Source organism: Saccoglossus kowalevskii, chromosome 1 (assembly GCF_978046115.1).
Source record: "Saccoglossus kowalevskii chromosome 1, keSacKowa6.1, whole genome shotgun sequence".
NCBI lineage: Eukaryota > Metazoa > Hemichordata > Enteropneusta > Harrimaniidae > Saccoglossus > Saccoglossus kowalevskii.
In genome coordinates, this window is record NC_140641.1 from 39,155,440 (window position 1) to 39,183,299 (window position 27,860).

General features: G+C 36.9%; 1 protein-coding gene across 1 annotated transcript; it reads right to left on the reverse strand.

The window, feature by feature from the left end:
* Positions 1-1,595: 1,595 nt before the first annotated feature.
* On the reverse strand, positions 1,596-27,849 carry LOC100377580 (MFS-type transporter SLC18B1-like). Its single transcript, XM_078011259.2, has 14 exons — positions 27,531-27,849; positions 12,827-13,186; positions 12,220-12,315; positions 11,323-11,396; positions 10,539-10,686; positions 9,898-9,966; positions 9,361-9,454; positions 8,969-9,105; positions 8,669-8,776; positions 8,354-8,445; positions 7,778-7,873; positions 7,505-7,579; positions 3,901-4,102; positions 1,596-3,045 (listed from the first exon to the last, which is right to left on the reverse strand). The coding sequence occupies exons 2-14, from the start codon at positions 13,130-13,132 to the stop codon at positions 3,019-3,021; spliced, it is 1,524 nt and encodes a 507-aa protein (XP_077867385.2). The 5' UTR covers positions 13,133-13,186; positions 27,531-27,849; the 3' UTR covers positions 1,596-3,018.
* Between the last annotated feature and the right edge of the window lie 11 nt (positions 27,850-27,860).

Below are 27,860 nucleotides of genomic sequence, written 5' to 3' on the forward strand. Positions count from 1 at the left end.
TAAAAGTGACATAGACTGCTCAGTGAAGAAATATCTTATCATCAGGTGTTTATTGCGCTATAGTATTGCTCGAAAATGTTTTCTCAACACGAGAATATTCCCGAGTTCCGGTTCAGCGAAAGCACATGTGCGATCAACATGGCCGAATACACGTGAGTTTATTCATCTTCGGGATCTTGCTACTTTTATCGGGCGATATTGAAGATATATATATATATATATATATATATATATATATATATATATATATATATATATATATATATATATATATATATATATATATATATATATATATATATATATATATATATATATATATATATATATATATATATATATATATATATATACCGCGGTATTACTTTACTTGCCGATGTATGTTTTTGTTTCATTTTGTTTCACCGATTATTAGTTGATTATTAGCGAATTGCTGTGTTATGTTTGTCATCGTTTAGGCCTATTTGAAGTTTTGAACGGAACTTGGCTCAGTGATTTTGAACTAATTACGAGATAACCGTCGCTATTCAGACTACTCATTCTGACAGTTGGTATCCGTAGTTATTAATGTAGTGAACGATTAATCAAAAGATATGACGTATTCAGTGCTTAGTGTGATTGGCCTTATGATTGAAGGTTACGCCCTAGAGTCTTTTCACTGTTTTGTAATTGGTTAGAGCTTTGAAAATGAATAAAGAGAGTTTGAGTTGGTCTTGGGGAGCACAGCACGATAGACGCAGTCGAGTCCAGTCCTGGAGAGCCTTGGGGCAAGTGTTGACGCAGTCTAAGAGAGTCTTGGGTCAGCCTTGCGATAGTCTTGGGGATTTTTCCCCAGGGCGCTGTGTCTTATAGAGTGCTCGATTGACCGACTAAGACGAGAGCTGAAACGTATTTCGTTGTGTGTGTCTTATTTGACTGTAAAGCTTAAGTGACTTTCCTGATCCCGTACCTCAAGGGGACGCGATATAGAGACGAGACGAGATTCCCCCCTGACTCGTGTGGAGAACCCAGAGGAGAAGATTTCCCCCCTGATAGAATGAGTGAGTGGATCTCATCTCTGGAACAGCTAAAGCTAAACTATTTTCAATGAACCATTACGACAATTTTTATTTAAATCTGTTAAGTGGTTCTTGAGATACATAGAAGTTACTTAATTTATGTTCAAGCTTCATTGGGTCTTGAAGAATCTGTTAAAGGGCGGTAGTCGTCGCGCCGCTTCCTGTTTGATATGGGACTCACAGCGACGTATACAACGCGTGTAAAATACGATCACCGCGCTTTAAAAAAGAGGAAAGTGGATCATAACAATGCAAATTAGGTCAATAATATGCATGATTTGAACCCAATTGTACCAGAGCATCCATGTATATATAGTGCCATGATTAGTTCTTGATATATATATATATATATTGGAAAAAAGCTAGATATTAGGATTTCAGCCCAAATCCAATCGTGTCTGTCAATTGTTTAAGATCAAATTTGTACCGAGTTTCATTGAAATGTGATGATTAGTTCTTGTGATGTCATTGTAAAAACACACAGACAGGATAACCGCATAGACATTTTTGTGAGTGAGGCTCACAATAAACTGTTCATTCAACCTTTGAAACAGAGGCTTTATTGCTTGCAAGATAAGAACAATATTTCAGGCATTTTACACCAAAGTAATGAAGCTACGTCATAAGCTACGTCACATTACTCTAATTAAGAAAACCATGGTATTAGAGTGATAAACGTAAATATTATTACAGTAATTAGATTCGTCAGCATGCAAACAAAGTGTGACACTCGAGGTGACTGTCCAAAATATCTTCAATACATCGTTCAATACTACAGGTTGTTTGTTGCATTCAAGCCTAGACACATTTGACTAAATTAGGCGAGATATGCAATTATATAGGCACCTCATATACTGCCAGTGTAAATGAAATAATAAAATAAGTTTAAAATTTGACTGTTTTTAAATTTACATACGTCGATAACCATGTACATGACGGGTGGGCGACTGTGAGCTGTGCGTAACGAATGGATGAACAACTTTGCATGGAAAGACACAAAATGGCGCAATACGGTAGTTATCACAAAGTGAGTTTGCACTGAAACAAACCGAACGCATCTACTCATGCAAGCCATTAGAAGAACAATCAATACAGCACTCAATGAAAAACAATCTTTTCACAGTTGCTATAGTAACCGTGGTTTAGTGAAAAAGCACACAGGTATTGCTGAGGTAATTATGCGTGACGTCAGCCAGGAGGTCAGGCCATAGCGGCCAGTGAGGTAAGCATGGCATTTACATTGTTAGCGTTAGACGTAAAATAAAAACGTATACTAGTATATATATACGTTAGAGTTAGAGAGTTAGCAATCAAGGTTCCACACGCCTCATACACAATGGATACGTGGATTAAATAGCCGTATATGCAGATATAAGGCTCCGGCTTTTTACACAAGATAAATACCATTGTGAATAAATTTAAACAAAACAAAAACGTGGCCGAAATAATCAAATATAATGCTAGCAAATCGTAACTGCACAATTCATTTTTTCAGACAGGCAATGAAAGTTGTTGTAACAAATCGGAGACAATTATTGAAATCGTGCATATTGAATATGGCGATTTACCTTAATTAGCGAATTTAAATTTACAAAAAAATCTCAGGATTCACAAAGTCAGGTCGTGACCGAAAGTTTTGAAATTAGGGTTTTTGCAATGAGGTTAGTGTCACCTTGAAAAGCAGCCACCCCAAACATATATGCATTTGTCTCAATTCATAACGTTCCATGGGGTTCGAAAGCACCTTTATTTCGCTGTTTCATAACTTTCAGCGGAATAGCAGAGAAAAGAGCAGATGTGAATAAAAATGACAGCAAACTAGGTTGTTAGTCTAAAGCGGTATGATTTTCAGAAATAATAATATTACATTATAATGTAATGGTTTATGTACACCTAGTTTTGACGTCATATCCGGTTTCACTCTGTTACATCATGCATTGTCCAATGAAATGTGACTTCTTTAAGTAGGTACCGATCGTGAAGTGCTCTGAAGTGAACAAAAAGAAAAATGAAGAAAAATATATGAAGCTCAAAATACTATATTACGTGACTAATTTACATATCTATTTAATGGACGCCATATAGTATCAATGAAATATGTGTGTACAAATTGGACGAGGAGGCTGTGTAACTTTTTGTCTTGATAATTTAGGTTTAACGGTAAAATAGAATGCATTTTATGTGATAAATGCATAATAATTAGGAAAATACTAGGTTTTGTGAAATATAGTAGTCTGACTAGGACGGAAGTAGACACTGATTCGCGCCCTCATCGACGGTGTATTTGCAGCTGACTATGAGGGCGCAATTCACACGACCATTGACAGGTCAGAACATGTTTGCTATCCGAATTTATTCCGATTCATTGTTTTTTCTGTCCATACTGAAATAACCAACACATTATTCTTTGTATGCTATGTACAGCGGAATTAGTCTCAGGATTAATCTCACTCTTTGGCAGTGTTTACTAAATGTGGCAAACTGACGACGCCAGTAACACGACCACGTGATTCAAGCATATATTACGTATTGCACGTATCCCACAGGACATAACATGAAAGAAGATTTGAGCTCGTCAATCGTTAACTTTAGCCTAGTATCTTTTTAGATTGTTGGCTTGTCGTAAACATACATATAGTTTTATACTGGTCTCAAAGAAACTGACCATATAAATAGTATTACTTCGAAATGACATATTTGTAATGGCGGGAAACAAATAAAAAATACGTGAATGTAAATAAGGACAGCATTAATGTCTAAATTTAAAGCACTTTTTTTACACTGAGGTAGAAATGTAAGGCTAATGCTGGGCAGCAACGGCTTTGGTTTGAATTGAACCTACAGATTTAAGATTGACCCATCCCATGTGTGTCGGATCAGACGATTCTTCTTCGGCAGCAAACCTGTGTTTTCTGCGAGTGTGCACTGTGAATGAGCACAATATTATTGACATCACTAGCATGAGTAGACCGTTGATAGAGGTCGCCCATCCAAACCCATACAGGTCAGTAAGAGTACCACTCACAGTCGGCCCAACGAATACTCTGTAAAACAGAAAGAAAGACAATAATCACTATCTCTCATTAGCATATCTTAAAAATGGAACATAGACGAAGACATATATATGTTTAATATTGTTTGATAATGCATGTTGAAGAACAAATGGAATTAATATTTATCGTAAACTGAGATGTTTCTTTTGCTTCATACCACTCTCCACGTAAGATGGCGCTTAACCTGCCTGCGCTAAGAACTTTGTAAGCACTTACTCGAGTGAGTATGTAATGTAAAACAGGTACTTATCCCAGTGAGTACATGTATAGTAAAACAGGTCACTTACCCGAGTGAGTATATGGAGTAAAACAGGCCACTTACCCGAGGGAGCACATGGAGTAAAACAGAGCACTTACCCGAGTGAGTACATGGAGTAAAACAGGTCACATACCCGAGTGAGTCAATGGAGTAGAACAGGTCACTTACCCGGGTGAGTACATGGAGTAAAGCAGGTCACTTACCCGAGTAAGTACACGGAGTAAAACAGGGCACTTACCCGAGAGAGCACATGGAGTAAAACAGGGCACTTACCCGAGAGAGCACATGGAGTAAAACAGGTCACTTACCCGAGTGAGTCAATGAAGTAAAATGGTCACTTATCCAAATGAGTACATGGAGTAAACCAGGTCAATAATCCAAATGAGTACATGGAGTAAACCAGGTCACTAATCCGAGAGCACATGGAGTAAAACAGGGCACTTACCCGAGTGAGTACATGGAGTAAAAAAGGTCACCTACCCGAGTGAGTACATGGAGTAAGACAGGTCACTTACCCGAGTGAGTATATGGAGTAAAACAGGTCACTTACCCGAGGGAGCACATGGAGTAAAACAGGGCACTTACCTGAGAGAGCACATGGAGTAAAACAGGACACTTACCTGAGTGAGTACATGGAGTAAAACAGGTCTCTTACCCGAGAGAGCACATGGAATAAAACAGGGCACTTACCTGAGGGAGCACATGGAGTAAAACAGGTCACTTACCCGAGTGAGTCAATGGAGTAAAACAGGTCACTTACCCGAGTGAGTCAATGGAGTAAAACGGGTCACTTATCCAAATGAGTACATGGAGTAAACCAGGTCACTAATCCGAGAGCACATGGAGTAAAACAGGGCACTTACCCGAGTGAGTACATGGAGTAAAACAGGGCACTTACCCGAGTGAGTACATGGAGTAAAACAGGTCACTTACCCGAGTGAGTACATGGAGTAAAACAGGTCACGTACCCGAGTGAGTACATAGAGTAAAACAGGTCACGTACCCGAGTGATTACATGGAGTAAAGCAGGTCACTTACCCGAGTGAGTATATGGAGTAAAACAGGCCACTTACCCGAGGGAGCACATGGAGTAAAACAGGGCACTTACCCGAGTGAGTACATGGAGTAAAACAGGTCACATACCCGAGTGAGTCAATGGAGTAGAACAGGTCACTTACCCGAGTGAGTACATGGAGTAAAACAGGTCACTTACCCGAGTGAGTACATGGAGTAAAGCAGGTCACTTACCCGAGTTAGTACATGGAGTAAAACAAGCCACTTACCCGAGAGCACATGGAGTAAAACAGGGCACTTACCCGAGTGAGTACATAGAGTAAAACAGGTCACTTACCCGAGTGAGTACATGGAGTAAAACAGGTCACGTACTCGAGTGAGTACATGGAGTAAAACAGGTCACCTACCCGAGTGAGTACATGGAGTAAAACAGGTCACTTACCCGAGGGAGCACATGGAGTAAAACAGGGCACTTATCAGAGGGAGCACATGGAGTAAAACAGGGCACTTACCCGAGTGAGTACATGGAGTAAAACAGGCCACCTACCCGAGTGAGTACATGGAGTAAAACAGGTCACGTACCCGAGTGAGTACATGGAGTAAAACAGGTCACCTACCCGAGTGAGTACATGGAGTAAAACAGGTCACTTACCCGAGTGAGCATATGGAGTAAAACAGGCCACTTACCCGAGGGAGCACATGGAGTAAAACAGGGCACTTACCCGAGTGAGTACATGGAGTAAAACAGGTCACCTACCCGAGTGAGTACATGGAGTAAAACAGGTCACTTACCCGAGTGAGTATATGGAGTAAAACAAGCCACTTACCCGAGGGAGCACATGGAGTAAAACAGGGCACTTACCCGAGTGAGTACATGGAGTAAAACAGGTCACCTACCCGAGTGATTACATGGAGTAAAGCAGGTCACTTACCCGAGTGAGTATATGGAGTAAAACAGGCCACTTACCCGAGGGAGCACATGGAGTAAAACAGGGCACTTACCCGAGTGAGTACATGGAGTAAAACAGGTCACATACCCGAGTGAGTCAATGGAGTAGAACAGGTCACTTACCCGAGTGAGTACATGGAGTAAAACAGGTCACATACCCGAGTGAGTACATGGAGTAAAGCAGGTCACTTACCCGAGTTAGTACATGGAGTAAAACAAGCCACTTACCCGAGAGCACATGGAGTAAAACAGGGCACTTACCCGAGTGAGTCAATGGAGTAAAACAGGTCACTTATCCAAATGAGTACATGGAGTAAACCAGGTCACTTACCCGAGAGAGCACATGGAGTAAAACAGGGCACTTACCCGAGTGAGTACATGGAGTAAAGCAGGTCACCTACCCGGGTAAGTACATGGAGTAAAACAGGTCACCTACCCGAGTGAGTACATGCAGTAAAACAGGTCACTTACCTGAGTGAGTATATGGAGTAAAACAAGCCACTTACCCGAGGGAGCACATGGAGTAAAACAGGGCACTTACCCGAGTGAGTACATGGAGTAAAACATGTCACTTATCAGAGTGAGTACATAGAGTAAAACAGGTCACATATCAGAGTGAGTCAATGGAGTAAAACAGGTCACTTACCCAAGTGAGTACATGGAGTAAACCAGGTCACATACCCGAGTGAGTACATGGAGTAAAACAGGTCACTTACCCGAGTGAGTACATGGAGTAAAACAGGTCACTTATCAGAGTGAGTACATAGAGTAAAACAGGTCACTTATCAGAGTGAGTCAATGGACTAAAACAGGTCACTTACCCAAGTGAGTACATGGAGTAAAACAGGTCACTTACCCGAGTGAGTACATGGAGTAAAACAGGTCACTTATCAGAGTGAGTACATGGAGTAAACCAGGTCACTTATCAGAGTGAGAACATGGAATAAACTAGGTCACTTACCCGAGTGAGTACATGGAGTAAAACAGGTCACTTATCAGAGTGAGTACATGGAGTAAACCAGGTCACTTATCAGAGTGAGAACATGGAGTAAACCAGGTCACTTACCCGAGTGAGTACATGGAGTAAAACAGGTCACTTATCAGAGTGAGTACATGGAGTAAACCAGGTCACTTATCAGAGTGAGAACATGGAGTAAACCAGGTCACTTACCCGAGTGAGTACATGGAGTAAAACAGGCCAGAAACCATTCCATATGTAGCCATGTTGTCTTGTAAACCGGCCATTCTGGTGGAGAAATGAGCATGTTAACCCAGTATTAAATACCATGCAATTATGACGCAATGCCTTTTAACAATGTAATAGCCAATGTTGCAATGCAGTGAAAGTTCGATTATATCACAAAAACTTGAATACTTATATCACTGAATCATTTCTTTACATATCCATTGGAATATGATGTAACGAAAATTATAGTATATTTACCTTGTTGTTTCAAGTACGGCTCTGAGGATTGGTACTAGAATAGCCGCCAGTGAAAACCCTAGTAATGCCAGCGATACTCCTATCAACCACAGTTTACTAAATATTATGTAGAAACGAGAAGAAAATGTTAAATGACCCTGGAAAATATGTCTACACACAGATACCGCAAGTACCACACTAGACACAGAAGTAATAATACGTATTGACACAAACGCTGACTTAGAATATTAAAGCAGCAAGGTCTAAACAAAATAATAAAACTGAAACATATCCTTATGCAGAATTTCGATTTTTGAACAACACAATTTTTTTATCAGTTTTTGCGTTACATTTTTGAAGTGTCATTGAACTAGTAAACCATTATTATAGGCTACGCCCTCTAGGATGGAGAATATCAATGTATTGTGGGTGACACCACACGGCATATATAAATATATATTACCATAAATCATTACGTGTTCGTGAACAAATTGAAACAATTGAAACAAAAATACTAAACACATATTTATCGATATCTGAATCCGTATGAAGGGGGTTGGTTTTTGGTACTTTTCAAAGTGCAAGCAAAATACTCACGATTCGACTCCAAATATTGGACATGGCCCAACTAAGAAATACGACAAAGCTGCTCCAAAGAGACCTCCAGTCATAATAATTTTGGCAACACCCTACAGATAAACACGATTTTCATAGTTGTATATGTACATACTTGTCACAAAATACAGATATGACGAATACTTTGTTGTTATATTGGGAAAAAGTTCGCCGTGTTGTAAACCGAAACCGGCGCTGATGCGCACGTGACCGGTGTTTATATATAAGTATGTCATTGTGACGTCAAATACTATACGAGTCGACTAACTCGACTATAACGACTATTTGGTTACTTACGTGTACTCCTTTAAGGTCCGAAACCCACCCCCAGAGTGGGGCAGAGGCAGCATAGCATAGCGCAACTAACAAGAAAAACAGCCCTACCACTGTCCTGCTCAGATTGAACTGGGTGGAAGAAATTGAAAACAACTTTGATGAAACGTGTGACGAATGAATTATCGTGAGCCTAGAGGGTCGACAATTTCATATACAATTAGCTCACAAACTACATAAGAATTATTATGAACCACTAAATATATCCGGTATTATATATACATAACTGCATAGAACTTCCACACATGGAAGAGCGTCACTTACCGGTGCTAGATGTATAGACAAGGTTGGGTTCATATAAGATAGTGCTACTGCTCCCATACACGTTGCCATGGCAGTGATCAAAATGGCAGGAACCTTTAGCAATTCTAAAAGTGACCCTGTTTCTATTTTTGAATCATCTGTGGGGAGAAACTATAGCAATGAGAGACGAGAAACTAGCCAGTAAACCCGTTGGCACTTTCAAACGAAACGTTTGCTAACATGTGTTGCACGACTTGTCGGTTTTCCCGATATATATATGTTTTACTTGAAGTTGAACGACAACAAATTGATACGTTAGAATTGATACGTCTATTTGTGAAAAGTTTGTGTTGACAGACCCGACGATATTAGTTATTAACAACGCTCTACAGTCATTGGAAATATTAACGTACCTTTTTCTTGAATTGGTAGTAGAAAGTATGTAAGAAGAGCAAATAATAACATAATTGCACCCAGGAGTATAAAAGGAAGCATGTAGCCACCAGCCTGTAATAACGGTAGTAGTTATTTAATTGGGAGGTTAAGACGATATACACCGTGATGTTGGTAGACACTGGGTTGGAGGGGTGGCTGGACGATTTGTTGAAAAAACTGTACGCTCGGCACCGAGAGAGTACAACGTACTGTACGAAACGGTGCTTGTACACTCACGAAAATAAAAATGTACAGGTTAGACACGGCGAAAACAAAATTGCGTTGGTTACACACATTAGTCCAGCCCCTCCTATGATTTCAAATGACTGTCCCCTAAATTCGCCTGTACATAGTTGCTACTTGTCACAAGACAGGTATACATTGCCTGGTCTGACGGCAACCGATTCAAATGCTACTTTTGAGGCTTCAAAATAACCAGTGAAAATAAAGTATAATTCAAGACCGAAATATAAAAAGAAAATTAGATATATTCAAAAAGCAAGGTTCGTACTCACGTCATAAAGAGCGCCACCCACGACTGGTCCTGCAATGAATCCAAGTCCGTTGAATAATTCCACGGTTCCCTGCAGCAGTACAAAAATTCAACATTAGAAGTGACACGGGGACAGTAGAAACTAATAAATTATGAATTACGGTGTATTGAAAAAATATCCATATTTAATATCAAAACGGAATGTGAACTTCCCAGCTGCTATGTTTTACGTCCATTATTCATTGATGCGAATAGTGGATATATTCATGCCAACGAAAGTGCAGATACTCCGAATCTTGGAAAACAACCGATAACCTCTTCGACCCTGACATCAGTGGCATGTCAACAGCTGAGTGTTTTTATTATACTTCTAATCAAATAAACACAATGAATATTATTATTTAATAATAAATCTGTTATTCCTCTGTCGCCAAATTGAACTTCAGAAATATCACAACGTTGGAAATCCCGTTTTGATTTCTTGTCAGTAAGATATGTAGTCTCATTAGACCACGTAACCCCCGCTGATTTGTCGGATATTAAAAAACGTGTAGATGGTAATCGCGTATGCGATGATGCGTGGTTATCGTCCTCGTTCGCATAATTTATCAGAGACGATGCTCGTTGTGTGTGCGAAAATGGCGAGAGGAGGGTGATACTCACAGATGCCGTGGCAACCGCATCAGGAAACTCGTTAACTATAATAACGTACGAGGCCGTTATACATGCTGAACACCCGAGTGCTTCTATGATTCGTATAAAAAATGACATACCAATGAAAAGGCCGCGGGTTTCGAACACATCCAGAATTCTATAATTGACAGGAAAATAGCAAAATAAAAAGAATTAATCATAACGTAATACACACATACAGCGCATGCGTAACATATCAGATACTATTATGTGAACAATTGTAATGCAACATACACACATACACATGAGGAAACAGTAATGTACCCACCTATTCTATAAAAAAAAACAGTGTAAAAAGTGTAAAATTTGTCATTGCATGTCAATACGTTCAGCCACGGTCTAAGTTTAATTTAACAGTAATAACCGTACAAGAAATTCAATTCATGAGAGACACTTCTAGACATCGATCATTTTATGTGCGTTTTAAAAGTTCATTGACACCAATTAGCAGTGAAATACAAGCAACGTTACATCAAGAAAACGACTTTCTTAACCTTCTTACTGTACAAGTCGGTGCAAGTCTACGACAAATGTCGCGTGTTATATCATAAACCACCTTTGTATAGCACAGGTCACGTACTCATATAATATAATTACAAACATCTAACGCTGCTTTTGTTTATTTCTCTTTTCTAATAATTCATATCTATACATGCAATAATCACAATTCTATACAGATACATAATTAGTTATAATTAGAATTGGTTAAAATTAGATTTATTGACGACCCAGCTGTACTATCCCCGACACTTACCCGAAAGCTATTGTAGCGATACCACCTACAGCCATTCCCCCGAGAAACATTCTCCGGGAACCCAATTTTGGCAACTGAAATGAAAATAGAAATAAACACATAGAGACATTGGTACTCATGTAATGAGGGACGGACAAACTAATAATTAAAATCAATTGTCTTAATGTGGCTCAACATTTTTAATATACAGCTAATGAAGTGTGAAAATGGTATCATCGGACGATCGAGAAACAAGAGTCTTAATATACAGCTAATGAAGTGTGAAAATGGTATCATCGGACAATCGAGAAACAAGAGTCTTAATTATTGTGGAAAATTGCATAATTGTCAATTGCTTTTATCTTCATCATTTTTCAAAATCATTATTCGATTTTGTATTTGTTCTCGTGGTCACGGTTATTAAACCTTGTTTTAGTCAAATCAGTTTATCGACCCTGAATCAAGGGCGACATGGGCTGATAAAGTTGTCAATGTTTTTTACATCTTACAACTTAAAAATGATTGTAAATATTAATTGTAGTTTAATTAAGTAAGTTTCCAATGCCATGCAATAGTTTTCAATTCATTACAGCTAATAAGAACTTCACTTTCATAGTGCGTTGTCATAGTAACATGCTCAAAGTTTTACACTTGGCTTGAACTCTATTAAAAACCGTGATCGCATTTTACTTGCACGGCAATATGTAAAGATTTCAAACATTGTTGTACCAATGTAGAGATGTCATGAGTTATTCCAAAAACGAAGCACACACGCACACACACAACACGTACCACTGCGATATATACTTAGTTTGGTTTTAGATTTACTTTATCACAGCTGTTTTCCGAGTCCGTCACCATCGAACGGAAGACGTCACAACGCCCGAATGACATGTGTTAAACAATAGTTGAACTTACAAATTTTCCAAAGATAGGCGCTGATAAGAACAGAGTCAATGCATATATACCAAATACAAGTCCAGTCTCAGTTTCCGAGGCGCCGACTTCACTTGCCTGAAATGTCAATGCAGTTCAATTGTAGTTTTAAGTTGCGAACTTGAGAGACGTCGCGCTGCGTCATGGGGGGGGGGGGGTCTTATGCAACGCATACAACACAGGTAAATGATCGTAATGTCTTGAGGGTAGGGGATTACTTATAATATCTCATGAAGAGATGGTATTTATTATAGGTTGGAATTTGGCGAGAAATTTAAAGAATGCATGTATTATACTATTCATGTAATTGCAATCTGTGGGTGGGAAATCCAAGTGGAGAACGCCGAACTTTCCAAATGTTTACAGAAGGGGGCATATTTAAGAATTATCAACATGAGAAGGGAGTGGTCACGTGCTTAGTGAGATGTGATACATATATTGGACATTCTATTCAAAATCAGATAGATTGCTCCTTGCCAGAAATTGTTACTTTGTTTCAAACATTTGTTTGTGGTTGCTAGCCAGTGATTACGTCACGGTCCAAACGAAGCTCACAAAACGTACAGCATAAACGCAATGGATGCCTTACCTTGTCAGGAAAAAACGGTGCTATAACCGAATAACACAGCGACGATGTGAATTTCATAATAGATATACTAGCCACAGTAAATTTTTGCCTTCGCGACATGAATGAATATTTCAGATTTTTCTCCTCTTCGACGCTTTTGCTTTTCTTCAAAATTGGCTTGGTATCATCAGTGCCGTCTTCGCTCGAGAAGGACGGGTTGTCGGGCTGTGTTGCCAGTTTGACAGTCTGTGTTGTGAGTTTAACGTTCCCATTTGGAGCCATCTTCTCGATCGATCCGGAGATCGGTATCTTCTCTGGATCTGTCATTCTGTGTATATTACCGAGAATTTGACTTCATACGTATTATTGTTAAAAAATAGTCTGAAATAAAACAAACATAATTGTGTTATTTACCTAACATTAACAGGTCTCAATGTAACAGATCATGGTGCGCTCTCTGTCGGCGGGAAAGATATTTAATAAAATGCTAATGAATTGCCATTAAACTACTCATATGACACGTGTATTCCCAAAGAGCCAATATTATCTCCTACAAATGCCTGCAACATGAATTGGTGAACGGAATTTTCTGGTCGTAAATAATAATTTTAAAATTAATCACAGATATTTAGGTTTCAATCTGACTGCTCCTACATACTATGATAAACACGTTGATGCTATCACAAAACGCGCGTGATTTGTTTGCAAATTATAAGCATTCCGGATTTCGATACGATTAGGCTAAACTTAGCATTCTCAGGTAAATTTTGAAGTAAAGGCAAGTCTTATTGAAAGTAATTAAATATGTAATGATTGATGCTTTTCGATGTAGAAATGTATTTGTATTTATTCCTATGAACAAAAACCAGACCGAAAAATTATGTAGAAATTATAAGATATGCTTTTGATGTAGAAATGTATAAGATATAATAAAATGCGCGTAATTACATCGATAATAATTGTGCGGTATTATTATTTGACTGCCCTGTCAACATATCGAGAAATTGTCAAATTATTACAGCGGTTGTTATACTTTAACGTATACGTCTTTTTGACAACACGGTCAGGCAGGTTTTGCCACCTTCGGTTCCTACGATGAAGAAAGAAAATATGCAAATGCTTTATTTATTTTCACCTAGCGCATGCGTATATCAAAGCATAATATATATGGGTTGTTGCAATATGACAAATGCGTGAACAACAGCTGTGTACTGGATCGAAATGATACACTTTCGTCCTTAGTGCAAACACACACCGCAACAGATATCACGTGACAATATAACTATAAAGGTTCATTTTAGACATACATCGTCATTATGATAGACGATATATCACACCATTATTAATATTTTTTTATTATTTTTAAATTATTATTAATTACATCAGACGAATAATGCTACTATTAATACTAAGAATGATTTTTATATTACGACGAGTGGTGTGTTGCTAGGAACAAAAATACGATAGATTGTCAAACATTGCTTGTTGTGTGAAATAACATTGTTTGTATATGTGTTTCTGTAATGTTCTCAGTGACACGAAAGTTTTTGAATTGTAGAATGACCGATATTATACTACAGGTCTATTTAGACGACAACGTAAACCTTGCAAAGCTGAGCTAGAATGAATCAAATTATTACATGTTCTCGTCCATATTGCATCTTTAGCCAGAGGCACGAAATTTTGCACGGGTGGGCGAGATCTGCTCACCATCCCTCGCACCGAAGGCGCGACCTTACTAGTGTGTGTGTGTGTGTGTGTGGGGGGGGGGGGTTCCGGAGGCATGCTTCCCCTTGAACATTTTGAAATATAGACCATCTGAAACTGTTAGCAGGTGGTCGTCGTTTAATTTTGTGTGCACAAACATTGTATACATGCATTGTATACTTCGCGTTGTATTATTATTTTAAGGCCGGCAGTCGTCGACATTTGTGTTGATAAACATTGATTTTCCCACAATCGAATGCACTCTTCTAATGAAAATCACAAGTATGAGGTTTGACCTGGGCGCGACTTGCACTAATTATTGCCGGTGACTCCGTCGATACCTTCCAATCACCTAAAAAAGGCCTAATTAAAGCTTGGTAACGTCCCAGTTTATACTGTCTCGTTGATCTGCGAAGTTGCCACCTTTGTTCATATGCGATCCATATATCTCGCGCATGGGTGGCGCGACGACTACCTCCCTTTAATACGGGTTGTATTGTATACGTCGCATTAAACACACATCGTCGCGACGACCACTGACCTTTGAATACTATAGTACATTCTCATTCGCAGATACTATGGGTCTTTTATCACTAAGCTAGGTAGTCGCAAGGGAACGCCACACGAGTTGCGCTCTATGTGGCTCCGTAGGTCAGGTCATAAGCTCGAAGCCCTCCAAGGGAGAGTGCTTTGAATACAGGGAGTTTTATTTTTAGTGTATGGTATGTGACCCCATGCCGGAACACAAGTTATAATCATTTGACTACTAATGTAGCAATATTTGATGCATTTTTCTCAACACTGATTATTTGCACATAAAAAATAAATTTAAAGGTTATCCATTTATTGTATTAATTTTAGGTGTTAAAACTAAATTGGTTTAAGACATGACATTGACGTAACGAATAAATATTCGCCATTTTGAAATGATCCATAACGTGATCTCATTCACACAAAATCTGAGACACGATCAAACGAGACGTCAACAATGAATATTGTATATTATTACGATTTTAAAATCGCAAGTAGCGACTATTATTGTTGGTACAAGGCCCAATTCAGTCATACAATTTTCTTTACGAGTTTAACCAGACACAGTGGAGCTATTCTTCAAACACTGTACAGTTTTAACTGCCATTTTCTCTATTGTAGCACGGTCAGTAACCATGATTGTACGATGTTTGGTCTCACAAGTATAGAATCAAATAGGATAGTATTTTATTGAGACTCGCGCACGTCATTAATTATTTCACGAGGTCGTATGGAAATTTTATTTATCATATATTTATAACACGGTTCCAATATTCTGTTACACGATAACATATCTGACAACACGAGTGAGCGTATTAGTCTGACACGCGACAACTGTTACGTCATCACGGCACTATGTCGTAATGTAAGATAGCACGTGCACCGTAATGGAGTGAGTAGGTCGCAGATAGGTGATAGATGAGCCGAATACACTTAATACCATGGAAACATAAACCTTTTTTTATTTGAACAGAGTACTTCATCTTATTTTAACAATTTGCCGCCACAGACAGATTAATGATGTTAAAATATATCTGATTATCTTATGTGGCGGGGATTTGAGGCGCGTATGTAATTTAAAAATATATTCTATATTCAGAACTGTTACTACGCAGTGATGCGTAATTCCTCATATATAGTATAATTTTTTGTTTATATATTTATGAATATGTTTTGGTTTTACTTGCCGTTATTAAGTTTATATATATATATATATCGTATCTTGGTCGCCGTAACTACTTTAAAAAATTTAAAAATTTAAAAAACTTAAAAAAATGGAGCCTATACCTACACCGGAATTTAATCAGATTGTGTAGTACTGAGCTTGAGAATGGATCGCGTTCTCACAATCCTGATTCCTGAGTTGAAGAAGAAATGCGCATAGAACATACATGTTTGAGACGTACTTCAGTCTCGGACCTCGTGTCATTAATAATGTTATTAATTCTAAACACGTGTGAAATGTGGCAACTTCCTCAATATATCGGTTATGAATTTACATAAATTTATACATTTATGTATGATTTATAATTTGAATGATCGAAATATTGACCGGCGTTATATGGGTAGGGTCAATACGTTTTGGTTGCACCCAAAGCATATATTTCAAGCTGTGTTATCAAATAATAGTATCGACGATTACTATTTACTTCTGTCCAAACGGTGACACAAGAGGAACCATATAACGAACACGAAACTGCTGCGTGAATATAATATAATATAAACAGTTCTCATTGAAAATATTATGGATTATGGATTATGTTATTATGAAATACCCAAGAGTTTGCTTATATATATTAATTTGTCATGCAAGTATATTATTAATCGCGGAAACCTGCCGACATAACGAAAATAGTAACGCTGATAATCGACCTCAGGTTACAGTGCGCACGCGATAACTAATCATATTGTAAATACTCCCGTCAGAGACTTGTCGCAGAATGTTAACAGAATATCCTTTTACATGCGTCATATAATAATATGAATAATATATGAATTGAAATGATATTACTCCCCGGGCAAATATATAGCTATCGACCAAGTAGTCGATAAGAATATTATAAATGACATTCTACGAATAGGTCGGGTGCACTTTGTTTAATTTAAACTATGTCTGGCAATTTGCATACACCACGTATGTCTACGGAATGTCCACCGACACTGTTATATAAGGAACATACAAAAGCACGTCGCAATGGCCAAGGATGATAACATGAAAAGCAGCAAATTACCTGGTTATGCAAGAATGTATAGGTGTCTGTCTGCTCTTCGTCAGAAAACGCCCAAGACGAGGTCTCGAACCGCCTCTTTAAAGCGAGAGCAAGCGACAACTGAGACCACCCCTTACCTGTAGACGTATCCGATTAACAATAAATCGTCGACGTCATTAAGTTCATTTTAATTTCCTTAACAATTTTATTTTTCTAATATAAAATATAATAATAACAACATCACCAATCTTAGATGATTTACTTCATAATTGAAGGGTCAGGGTCACTAAACTATCATTGTTAACAATAAAAAATGGGATTTAAAAATATATTGAATTGTCATACAAACTGGGTTTTAATTCTACTAGTTGAACTATGCACTTAGGACAGGCTCAGCCACACTATTTTGTTTCTTGTGCAATTGTATACCCTCCGGTATCACCCCCCCCATAGCACACCGCCGTCTTTTCCAAATTCTCCATGCTGCGCATGCGCTAAATAAAATATTACAACAATAAGCATGTAAATTCGTTTACTTTTAGTTTAACCGTATTCAATGTAGACGAATAGTTTATATAATCATATCGTATGTAATACTCACAACAATTGTAATTAGGTTCATTTATCAACGTCGAACGAAGTGTGGTCCACGGGGGCACGAAGTCACGTTTATGTACATTGTCACATTTTTACCGTTTTCTCATTAGTTCTGCTATTCATTCACAGTGGCGGATCTTCGTAGAGTGACTGAAGCGACTGAGCAGGCTACTGAATTACAAACTACCAATTTATTAAAAAACGCTTAAAACTTCTCGGAAAATTAATTAAAATGGTCACATAAGAAAACATACACTTACTAACAAATCTCACGAACAACAATTGCTAAGAATACAATTATGAGAAGTGATGAGAACCCCGCGAAAATTTGCAATCCGTACATTGTATTATTGTATTAAGACTCACTCATAAATTATTGACATCCGCGAGCGGCGAGAATCCGGAAGTTTTCATTTGTAGCACTAAATTACTACAAACCACTCGTGCTTGTACCCCCTAAGCTGGTAACATTTTGAAGAAAAGCGGCGGATTAGAGCGTAATGCAGACCAATTATGAATATAGCGGAAAACAGCGTCTAATTAGGACATGTCTTCCGCGAATATGGATTGTATGAGTATTATTTAAAGTCACAAATTATCGATCCGCGTTGTCATCGATAAGAGTACCACGCGACGTGCGCAACGCGTGTAAAACTCGTTAACATCACAATTGTGATGCTTTAAAGGTATATCACGTGTCTGACTATAATTGTAGTTTCCATGGTTATAGATGTTCATGTATTGTGAGATACATTTATATTGAATAAAATACGGTATAATGTTACGAAACATGGCGATAATAACGACATAGCGTCCCAGGAAGCGCATTAAACGCAACGCAATGGCACCAGACGTGGCGCAACGCTAGTGTTTCAAAAGATTGAAAATATGTCTTCATGTGGAATACCATCCTGGTTTCATAACGACTGTTCATAAACGACACTACGACATGACTGTTAAATTCACCGCGAGAATTAATTCATAGCATATGGTGCATCGCCGCCGGTTGTCAAGGTAACCCATATAGGGATGAGATAATATAAAATCTGGTGCATTAATCACAACAATATAATGCTGTTTATGTCCCTGGATAGTAAATAGGACGACGTGAAAATACCAGGGTCCCTCAAATTAAGCAGACAACATTTATAAGAAGAAGAGTTGATATTAGAGATATGGTATTTTATTCAGGAGTCAGTCAAAACAATTATCAGGAAAGATGATATGCGAGTTTGGATTATTTTATTTTTATGTTTGATGTTCGATAATTAATATAATGTAGGTGGATTATGATTTATCGTTAATTAAAGATGCAAAGCTCAACTTGGTTTATATTTGATGAAATAATGTTAACTCGAAAAGAAATAATTAAAAAACGTCTAACAGTTTTCAATCCAACGTTATTATAAGCCCTTTATATGTGATGACAATACATTCTATGGATTATACATGTATATACAATGCAGATTGTTTCGTTTACATTTGAGTAATCTGACTTACATATGTTACGCCGGCCATTGAGCTAATGCGCTGAACTTAATAAGAATAAAGGTCATAGTTAATTCAAAGATATTTTATTTGTTATTCCTACACGGAGTGGTTACTGTCAATCAAAAAGAACACCACAATACAACAAGAAAACACTTTTTTCTAATGAATGATAACAATTGTGACTAAAATCCACAATGGGTCTGATTGGTTACTAAAAATCATATTGTAAAGTTGAATTGTTCACTTACTCGTGCGAATCATTTGTTATTTGAATATCCTCATACAAAGACAACTTCTGTAAATTATTAAATTAATATTAATATGCACACACAATTCCTATGGCGTGCGCCCTCTAGCGACGCAACGCGTCACAAAAATGACGCGATGATACGAATGCCGTTGAAATCATCGATATCGCTTTGATCGGTAGTTGTCCTACAACGATTTTTGTGTGATTTTACTTTATTGTAGATGATAACACACCAAACACAGTTGTCGATTTGAGCGACACTGCTTTGAGTCATATACGTCATGCTGACGTCAAATAAGCGCTCTGTCACTAGAGGGCGCACAATGGTGTAATATTACATAAATTATTCGTTTCAAGATGACGTTACGTTATCTATGGTCATTTAATCGTTATATTCAATTATAGAGGTAGTTTCTACCACGATAACAGATCTAATCGTGAATGTGTTTACGCATGATTACTAGTACATAGAATACAATATCTTTCAGTGTGCACACAGAATCACGGAATCTTCTCGTTAATTATCCAGAAATAATTATACAGAAACTAAATCATATATGAACCACTGTCGGCTTTTCCATGAAAGCCTAGTTTGTTAAATGCAATAAATGACTGATAATAAACAGCAATTCAAATTTCGTTATTAATATATTGTTTTGTGCTCAGATATATAAACTATGATAATATTCACATACATTACTAAATTTGATTTTGGACATCGGTGTAGTAAGCGTTGATCTGATATATTTTAAAGTACGTTCCCGTATGTTATAATATTATTGGTAACGTTAATGAACAAAATAAAACGCACAAAGTCGATGTTTCACAAACAAATACAGTGACTGTACACCCATAGTCTAAAAGGAACACTGTCATTCTTTTCTATAAATTCAAACATTTTATGTTGAATGTTAATAAATCACTGTCACGTAGCGTAATAATGTTGTGATGTGTCTAATACTCAAAGCCACCATATCCCCCAAATACAAATATATATATATATGAATTATGATATAATAGTGCCTTGGTGACAACAGGCGTGTTCTTTTGACACAGGATTATTTTGCCACTTTGTTAATCCTTGTAACTCGCTTGACATTTGATAATCCGAAGAAAGAGGTGTCACGCCATTAAAAGGGAAGCTGTGGATTCTGGGATTTGCACTTATGGGTCATTATTGTGTATGTTGTTTACACTACTGAGTTCTTTATTTTCATGGTGAATTTCATCCAGTAAATAAATTTGCTGTGAGATATGCTTAACTAGATATATGGAAGAACTACACAAAACACTGAAGAACTACACAAAACACTGAAGAACTACACAAAACACTGAAGAATTACATGTTCTATAAATCTTACTGAAAGGCCAATTAAATAGATTTTTTATCAACACTCGTTCAGGTAAGGTTCAGGCACTCCAAGGACGGAGGACGGAGGCAAGGACGGAAAATGACTTCGTAACATTATCAACAAATGATGAAACGATGCAGCATTAATTTATGCATTCGTGCAACGCAACATTTATATTCGTTTCAGTCGATTAGTATCTACAATAGTATAGGTGATTATCCGATATTATAACCGACACAACGAACGGGTTAGTCACTCAGCTATATCCGTGATGGAACACACACAATTATAACACAAATGAGCGGTTTACATATATCCAGTATATTGTAACACAAATTGCTATCATTTTGAAGAAAATAATTTCAGCTTTACTCTTTTATTAAAAATGACAATCTGAGATAATAGAATGTTATTATTAAAAATTGTATTCCCAAATACATAGCCGAGTGGGCGTTACTACTATCACCTTGTCAATTCAACGCTTGACATCCGTACAGCTGTAGCACAATTCAATATTTCCAAATCATCACTCTAATATTGTTTCAATTCACACTATTATTATTACAATGTATATCACATAACACCATTTGAAAAATATAAAACTATAATGCATTTGAAATTGTATACTGTCAAGCGAAGCAGCAATTTAACATTTCCCTTTTCAGGCAATATAAATGGCGCGATGTTACTAATGGGTGTCACGTGTTGTCAACTGTCTATTGTTGGAGATTTAATGTTATACTATTGGCTTCTACTGCTTCGGTGTTAGCACGGCTGTCATCGACAACACAGCAACATATTATGAAAGCATCAGCTGGGTCTGACACAAAACTAACATGTTGTAATATGTATCAGTAATAATGTATATCAATACATTCATGTATGTAATATGTATCAGTAATAATGTATATCAATACATCCATGTATGTAATATGTATCAGTAATAATGTATATCAATACATCCATGTATGTAATATGTATCAGTAATAATGTATATCAATACATCCATGTATGTAATATGTATCAGTAATAATGTATATCAATACATCCATGTATGTAATATGTATCAGTAATAATGTATATCAATACATCCATGTATGTAATATGTATCAGTAATAATGTATATCAACACATCCATGTATGTAATATGTATCAGTAATAATGTATATCAATACATCCATGTATGTAATATGTATCAGTAATAATGTATATCAATACATCCATGTATGTAATATGTATCAGTAATAATGTATATCAATACATTCATGTATGTAATATGTATCAGTAATAATGTATATCAATACATCCATGTATGTAATATGTATCAGTAATAATGTATATCAACACATCCATGTATGTAATATGTAGCAGTAATAATGTATATCAATACATCCATGTATGTAATATGTATCAGTAATAATGTATATCAATACATTCATGTATGTAATATGTATCAGTAATACTGTATATCAATACATTCATGTATGTAATATGTATCAGTAATAATGTATATCAATACATTCATACTTTCATTAGTTCATTTTGTTAGTTACACCTTAGCAGCAATATGTTTTGCTAATATGAAATTGAGGATGTGGCATCGGAGTTGATATAGCGTCAGTCCCTCTAGGTGTGAATTCGATAGGGGGATTAAAACTAAGATAACATGAAATGAATACGCACAGTTGCATGTCTCTGTTTTCTAAGGTCTACGGTTTATGCTCAGATACCAATAATATTTGCTAACTGAGATTTATAAGATACATCGATGTTTTGATATTGTCACAGTATACATTCATTACAATATCATAGAACATAACACCAATGCGACATAGGCAAACCTGTTGAGTGAAAATATTCACATACATATTTGTGTATTAGCAGAAAATGAAAGCTTTCGCATTACTGTCTGATAGCGCCATCTTGAAAACGGCAATTATTATTTATTATTAATCAAGGCTATGACAGGAAATCCAATACTAATTTTTCTTCGGGTTAAAATTAGTTATTAAAAATGAAAGGATTGACAATTCTTAAAAGCCGTGGCGTGGCTGTAAATATATGTTTCGCCATGGGTGTATACGATTATGTCACACACGTGTATAACGTATGTGATGATTTGAAGACTACACACACATAATTGAGACTTCAATCACGTATACTCTGTATACTACTAATGACCGTACGCGTAGCTAATAAACAACACAGTTATTTACTACGTACCCCATGACCTCATTGCCAAGCATGATTTTAACGGAATATGTGTAACCAGTTGGGTACATTGATATCGAAAGCAATCGATTGAAGACAAAATTCTACGAAGTAAAATGGATGCTAATTATAATAATTGCAACTTGAATACGGGGCGGATCTAGGATTCTGGAATAGAGGGGCGATAAGTTGACCGAAGGCCTAGTTCGCTGGCGCGAAGCCCTTGCGGGGAGTTAAAAATAGGGGGGCCGTCGCCCCTTCTAAATCCGCCCCTGAACATAGATGGTATAGGATGGTATCAACAAGGGCGGGATTTATTGCGATCCAATCTCTTGCACCGCGTCAGCTGGTGTCGCATTTCGTTTGGCTCGTACAAATCTAGGGCAGTTTTTAACGTTACGAGAGACGTGTTAAGTTCAAATGGAAAAGATGCAGCCCCAGAGACGCCGAATTATACAGCGCTTCCAAGCACACCTGGTACACGATAATGAATGTTAGTATTCTCTTGGGATGTGATGTAATTTCCGAGTTGGATGATTAATAAAGTGCACACTCGTATATTTCTCGCAACAAATATTGTAAAACTGGTTTGTTTGTTTGTTTCTTTATTTCAACACTGTGTATCGTCTTTGGCATATCGCGTTGCCTCGGGTTAATATAAATCAGGAGAACGAAAATGTAATATAGAAATTTACTGAATTATTATGTGGCTAGAACATTTTGCTGCTGTTTACATACTTTATAGAAATGAGTGGATGCAAATCTGAGGCATAAGTTAAGGCAAAGGCCAATCGATGCTTTGTGTACATTTGATTTGCAGAATATACACGTTACAGTTAAGCAACATCACCCGCGATAATAAATTTGAAGCAACCCTCCATTTAACAACATTGTTGTGACAAATGTTCGGTTACCAAGGAAACGGGGCATTCCCCGGGCATCAAAGAGATAATAGTGACAGAGTAGTCATACACGCGTGGGTTATAAAAGCTTCTGATTTGATTAATAAAAATAATATTTGCACATACACGGACACGAACAAATATTCCCATGTGTACACATCAACATTGTGTTCAATATTAGGAAGTATAATCATAGTTCATTGTGAACACGAACTTGTGCATTAATTTTGCTGGGATCGGAGCAAAGAATCGGGGAAAAAGAACAGAAAAAATGATTTTTAGAAAATGGAAAGATTTGAATAATAATGAATACAAAAAATGAAACGTCTATCTTCATTAATGCATGATGAAATCAGCGTATGTAATAGTACTGACAGCGACTCGGAGAGAACAATTATTAGGAAATTGGAAAATTGGAATTCTAGCCGAGCCTGGATAATGAAATCGAAAATTGTGACATCTGTCATTTCTCGTGATTACATTGTACAGGTGTGCTTAGAAGAAATTAACATGGTGACATAGAATGTCCTTTCATTTAAATTTTACATTTATTCTATGCAGGAGTGATACTGCGCATGCACAGATTATCGGTCGTACATACATGTATATGGACAGACAGGTATCAATTAATACGTTTTGAAGACAGTATTATACTCATATATATATATGCGAAATATAAGTGAATATTATTAAACATTACATCAACCAAACACAACTTTCATTAGTTCACCTGGATCGGAAATTACATCATCGATATCAAAGGTCGACTATCACTTGCAATTTGTATTCAAATGTATCGGTATGATAATACAAAGGTTTACAGTGTGTGAAAATATTTTAGAACAACGTCGCGTATTGCAGTCTAAAAGAGACCGGCTGTCGGGAAAATAAAACCCGCATGAGCATTGTAAATACAATATTTTTATTCACTCTAGAATACTTTATTTTCACTTGGTATTTATTTTAGCCATATTCTGAGTCGCCGAAGAGATGACCCAGCAAGAACACAATCCAGTGAAATATTGTTACTATCTATAATTTTACTGTATACTATCACATAATTTATTTTTATTATATATGTATTTCATATTGAAGATCATTAGGCCGATTGGTCAGAACACGATCACGTGGTGTTGAATACTTCTTATTCCTGACTGGATTAAGAATGAAATCCAGTGACCTCGATTTCATTATTGTGCAGATAGCGTTAAATAAATGTCTAGCTCAAGTCGTTCTAATATATTTATTCGGTATAATAAATATACTTCATTGTCTGTCCGATATTCAGTTTTAATGACTCAAAATAATTATTAACCTCGACTGCGTCTCAAACAATAATTACTTCCTCTAATTTCCACATTAGATATTAATATTGACCTCCACTTTGGTAATTAACTATTTATTAAATTACACGTGTCTATTATTATAGACTACTATTATGGTGAAAATAAATTCTACAATATTACAGCAAGTGAAAAGAGTTTAATGTATTCTCAGTTTGGTCGCAACTATTTAATAGATTCAGAATCTGATGATATCGATCCTATAGGTTTCCCCCGACATAATCCATAAACGTTCCCCGCGGAATTATGTAGGCATTTTTCTGACCTTTTTAAATACCTAAATCAGTAAATTCCGGGTAAATTTATACTAGTTTGTCGATTTGAATTATTGATTAGTATTAATACTATACTAATTTTGTTCACAATAATTACACGACGAGCCGTATGGTGGGACATCCCTTCATTATTGAACCATTTGGTGTCATTGATGTATTTCGTTGAACTCAGTTTTAGTGCATTAATCACCCTCACTTAAAACTATGAATAATTGTCATACACATTTAAATTATTGAAAACGGACAAATATAGTATTGTTTGTGTGGATTTATTTATATATGTCATGCAAGATAGTTTTTCATTTTAGGCGATTTAGCTGTGAAATTAACGAGTATGTGACGTAGAGGGACCATGTATTATGGATTTATGTCACGGTATTTGGCACTGTTATGTGTGACGTAAGAATCACGTGGTTAAATGTGTCATCGCATCGTGCGTGTGGTTTATGTCATATATTATTAGGTTTGTATGACGGTATACTGCAAATGTATGTAAGTGTGTTCATTTTGTATACGTCAAACACATCAGAGCATGGGGTATAATAGATTTGTTGTACATTTAGCCACATGATATGCAAATTAATTCACCCCTAACGACACTGTGGCAGTGAAAAAATTCATGGCAGAAACAATAAACTCGAAATGTACACAACATGAACTGTATAGTCCGTCCTTGTAAAGACGGACAGGTGCCAACATAAAAAACACGTCTGATATGAATTCGACACGAGGTGCCATACACTGGCACTTTATGTTAAAGCTGTCCCACAGCAACACAACACAATATTCGAATTTAACAGTCCATACATGTACATGTTCACGTCTCATTAAATACATAACATAATACAAACATAATTGCGATCATATTTGGGTCACGTGAAAACACTGCATACCCAATTTTTTTTGTTTAGTCAACTCACGTTTTTCATTTAATCACGTTAATTGGAATCCATCATGTCATGGAATCATACATGGTATTCCTTGAGAAAATATTTTAATTAGTTTTATGTAAAGCAGAATAAAGGGATTGTGGGATAAAGCCACCTGGATGAAATATAATATACATTCTATAAATAAACTACCAGCATACCTATAGAATTCTAATTCAATGACTCTACTTTTTTGAGTTTCATACTCGGCCGAGTATAATGGTCACGTGATGTCGTGACTCACATGCGAGTCTCGTAAGAGGCAAACTCGGAGATATCAATCAATCAATCGACCTGTGACTTGTTCAAAATGAACAATAAACACATATTTGAGAGACTGTTATTACATGTTTCAAGGTTCCATCCCAAAGATGGACGTTTTTATTCATTCGTCAATAGACAACTTCGTGAGGGTGAACTGAAGGAGCATTTATTTCGACCCGACGATAGCGTAGTTCCAGATAACTTTTACAAAAGGCCATACATCCTGTATCGGTACTTGATTTACGTCGGTCCGCAGAAACAACTCCCTATTATTATGTTAACTACCCACTCGGCACAATTCACATTGACACGGTTTTCAAACAATGCTATCCTTGTTCTCCGCTCCGACACAGAATGGGAACGCCGGTTCGCTGTGTATATAGCACCGACTATAAAACCACTGTGTCGAAATGCGACACGATTTTTTCGCGTATAGAGAAAAAATCAACGACTCGAAGACTTTATAATTTAACGTACATAGGGAAGGGAAAATGAATGAATATAATCATACTACGGGCAGTGTGAGCTATATACATAGTCCATGAGTATGCTTTCTGCGTCAGAATGACGTGAAATGGCGAGTATAAGATACTTAAGTCGTCTACAGTAAGGGTGTGTCAGTGCAACTATCGATAATTTTTATTCACAATGTTAATAACCTACCTGTACAGATCCAAACCTTGTGATGTAAGCTTTGGTAGTCCCCACTCCCGTATTATATGACTGACAGCAGTGATGTGACATCAACCGAAAGTGACTCCTCTCTATTGGTACGTCCGTGGAGATAGATACGATATCTAGAGTCTAGAACATTAAAATTAACACTGGAATAAATGTCACCGTACTCGTAAAAAACATTAAAGTCCTAGGCGTGGTAAACATGAGAAAGTTTCCATTTTCAAACGACGTAAATATATACACTGAACTGTACACAACAAGGGGTGTATGCAGCTTCCAATTCAATGTAGCAGATGGGAGACGTGTGCCAACTCA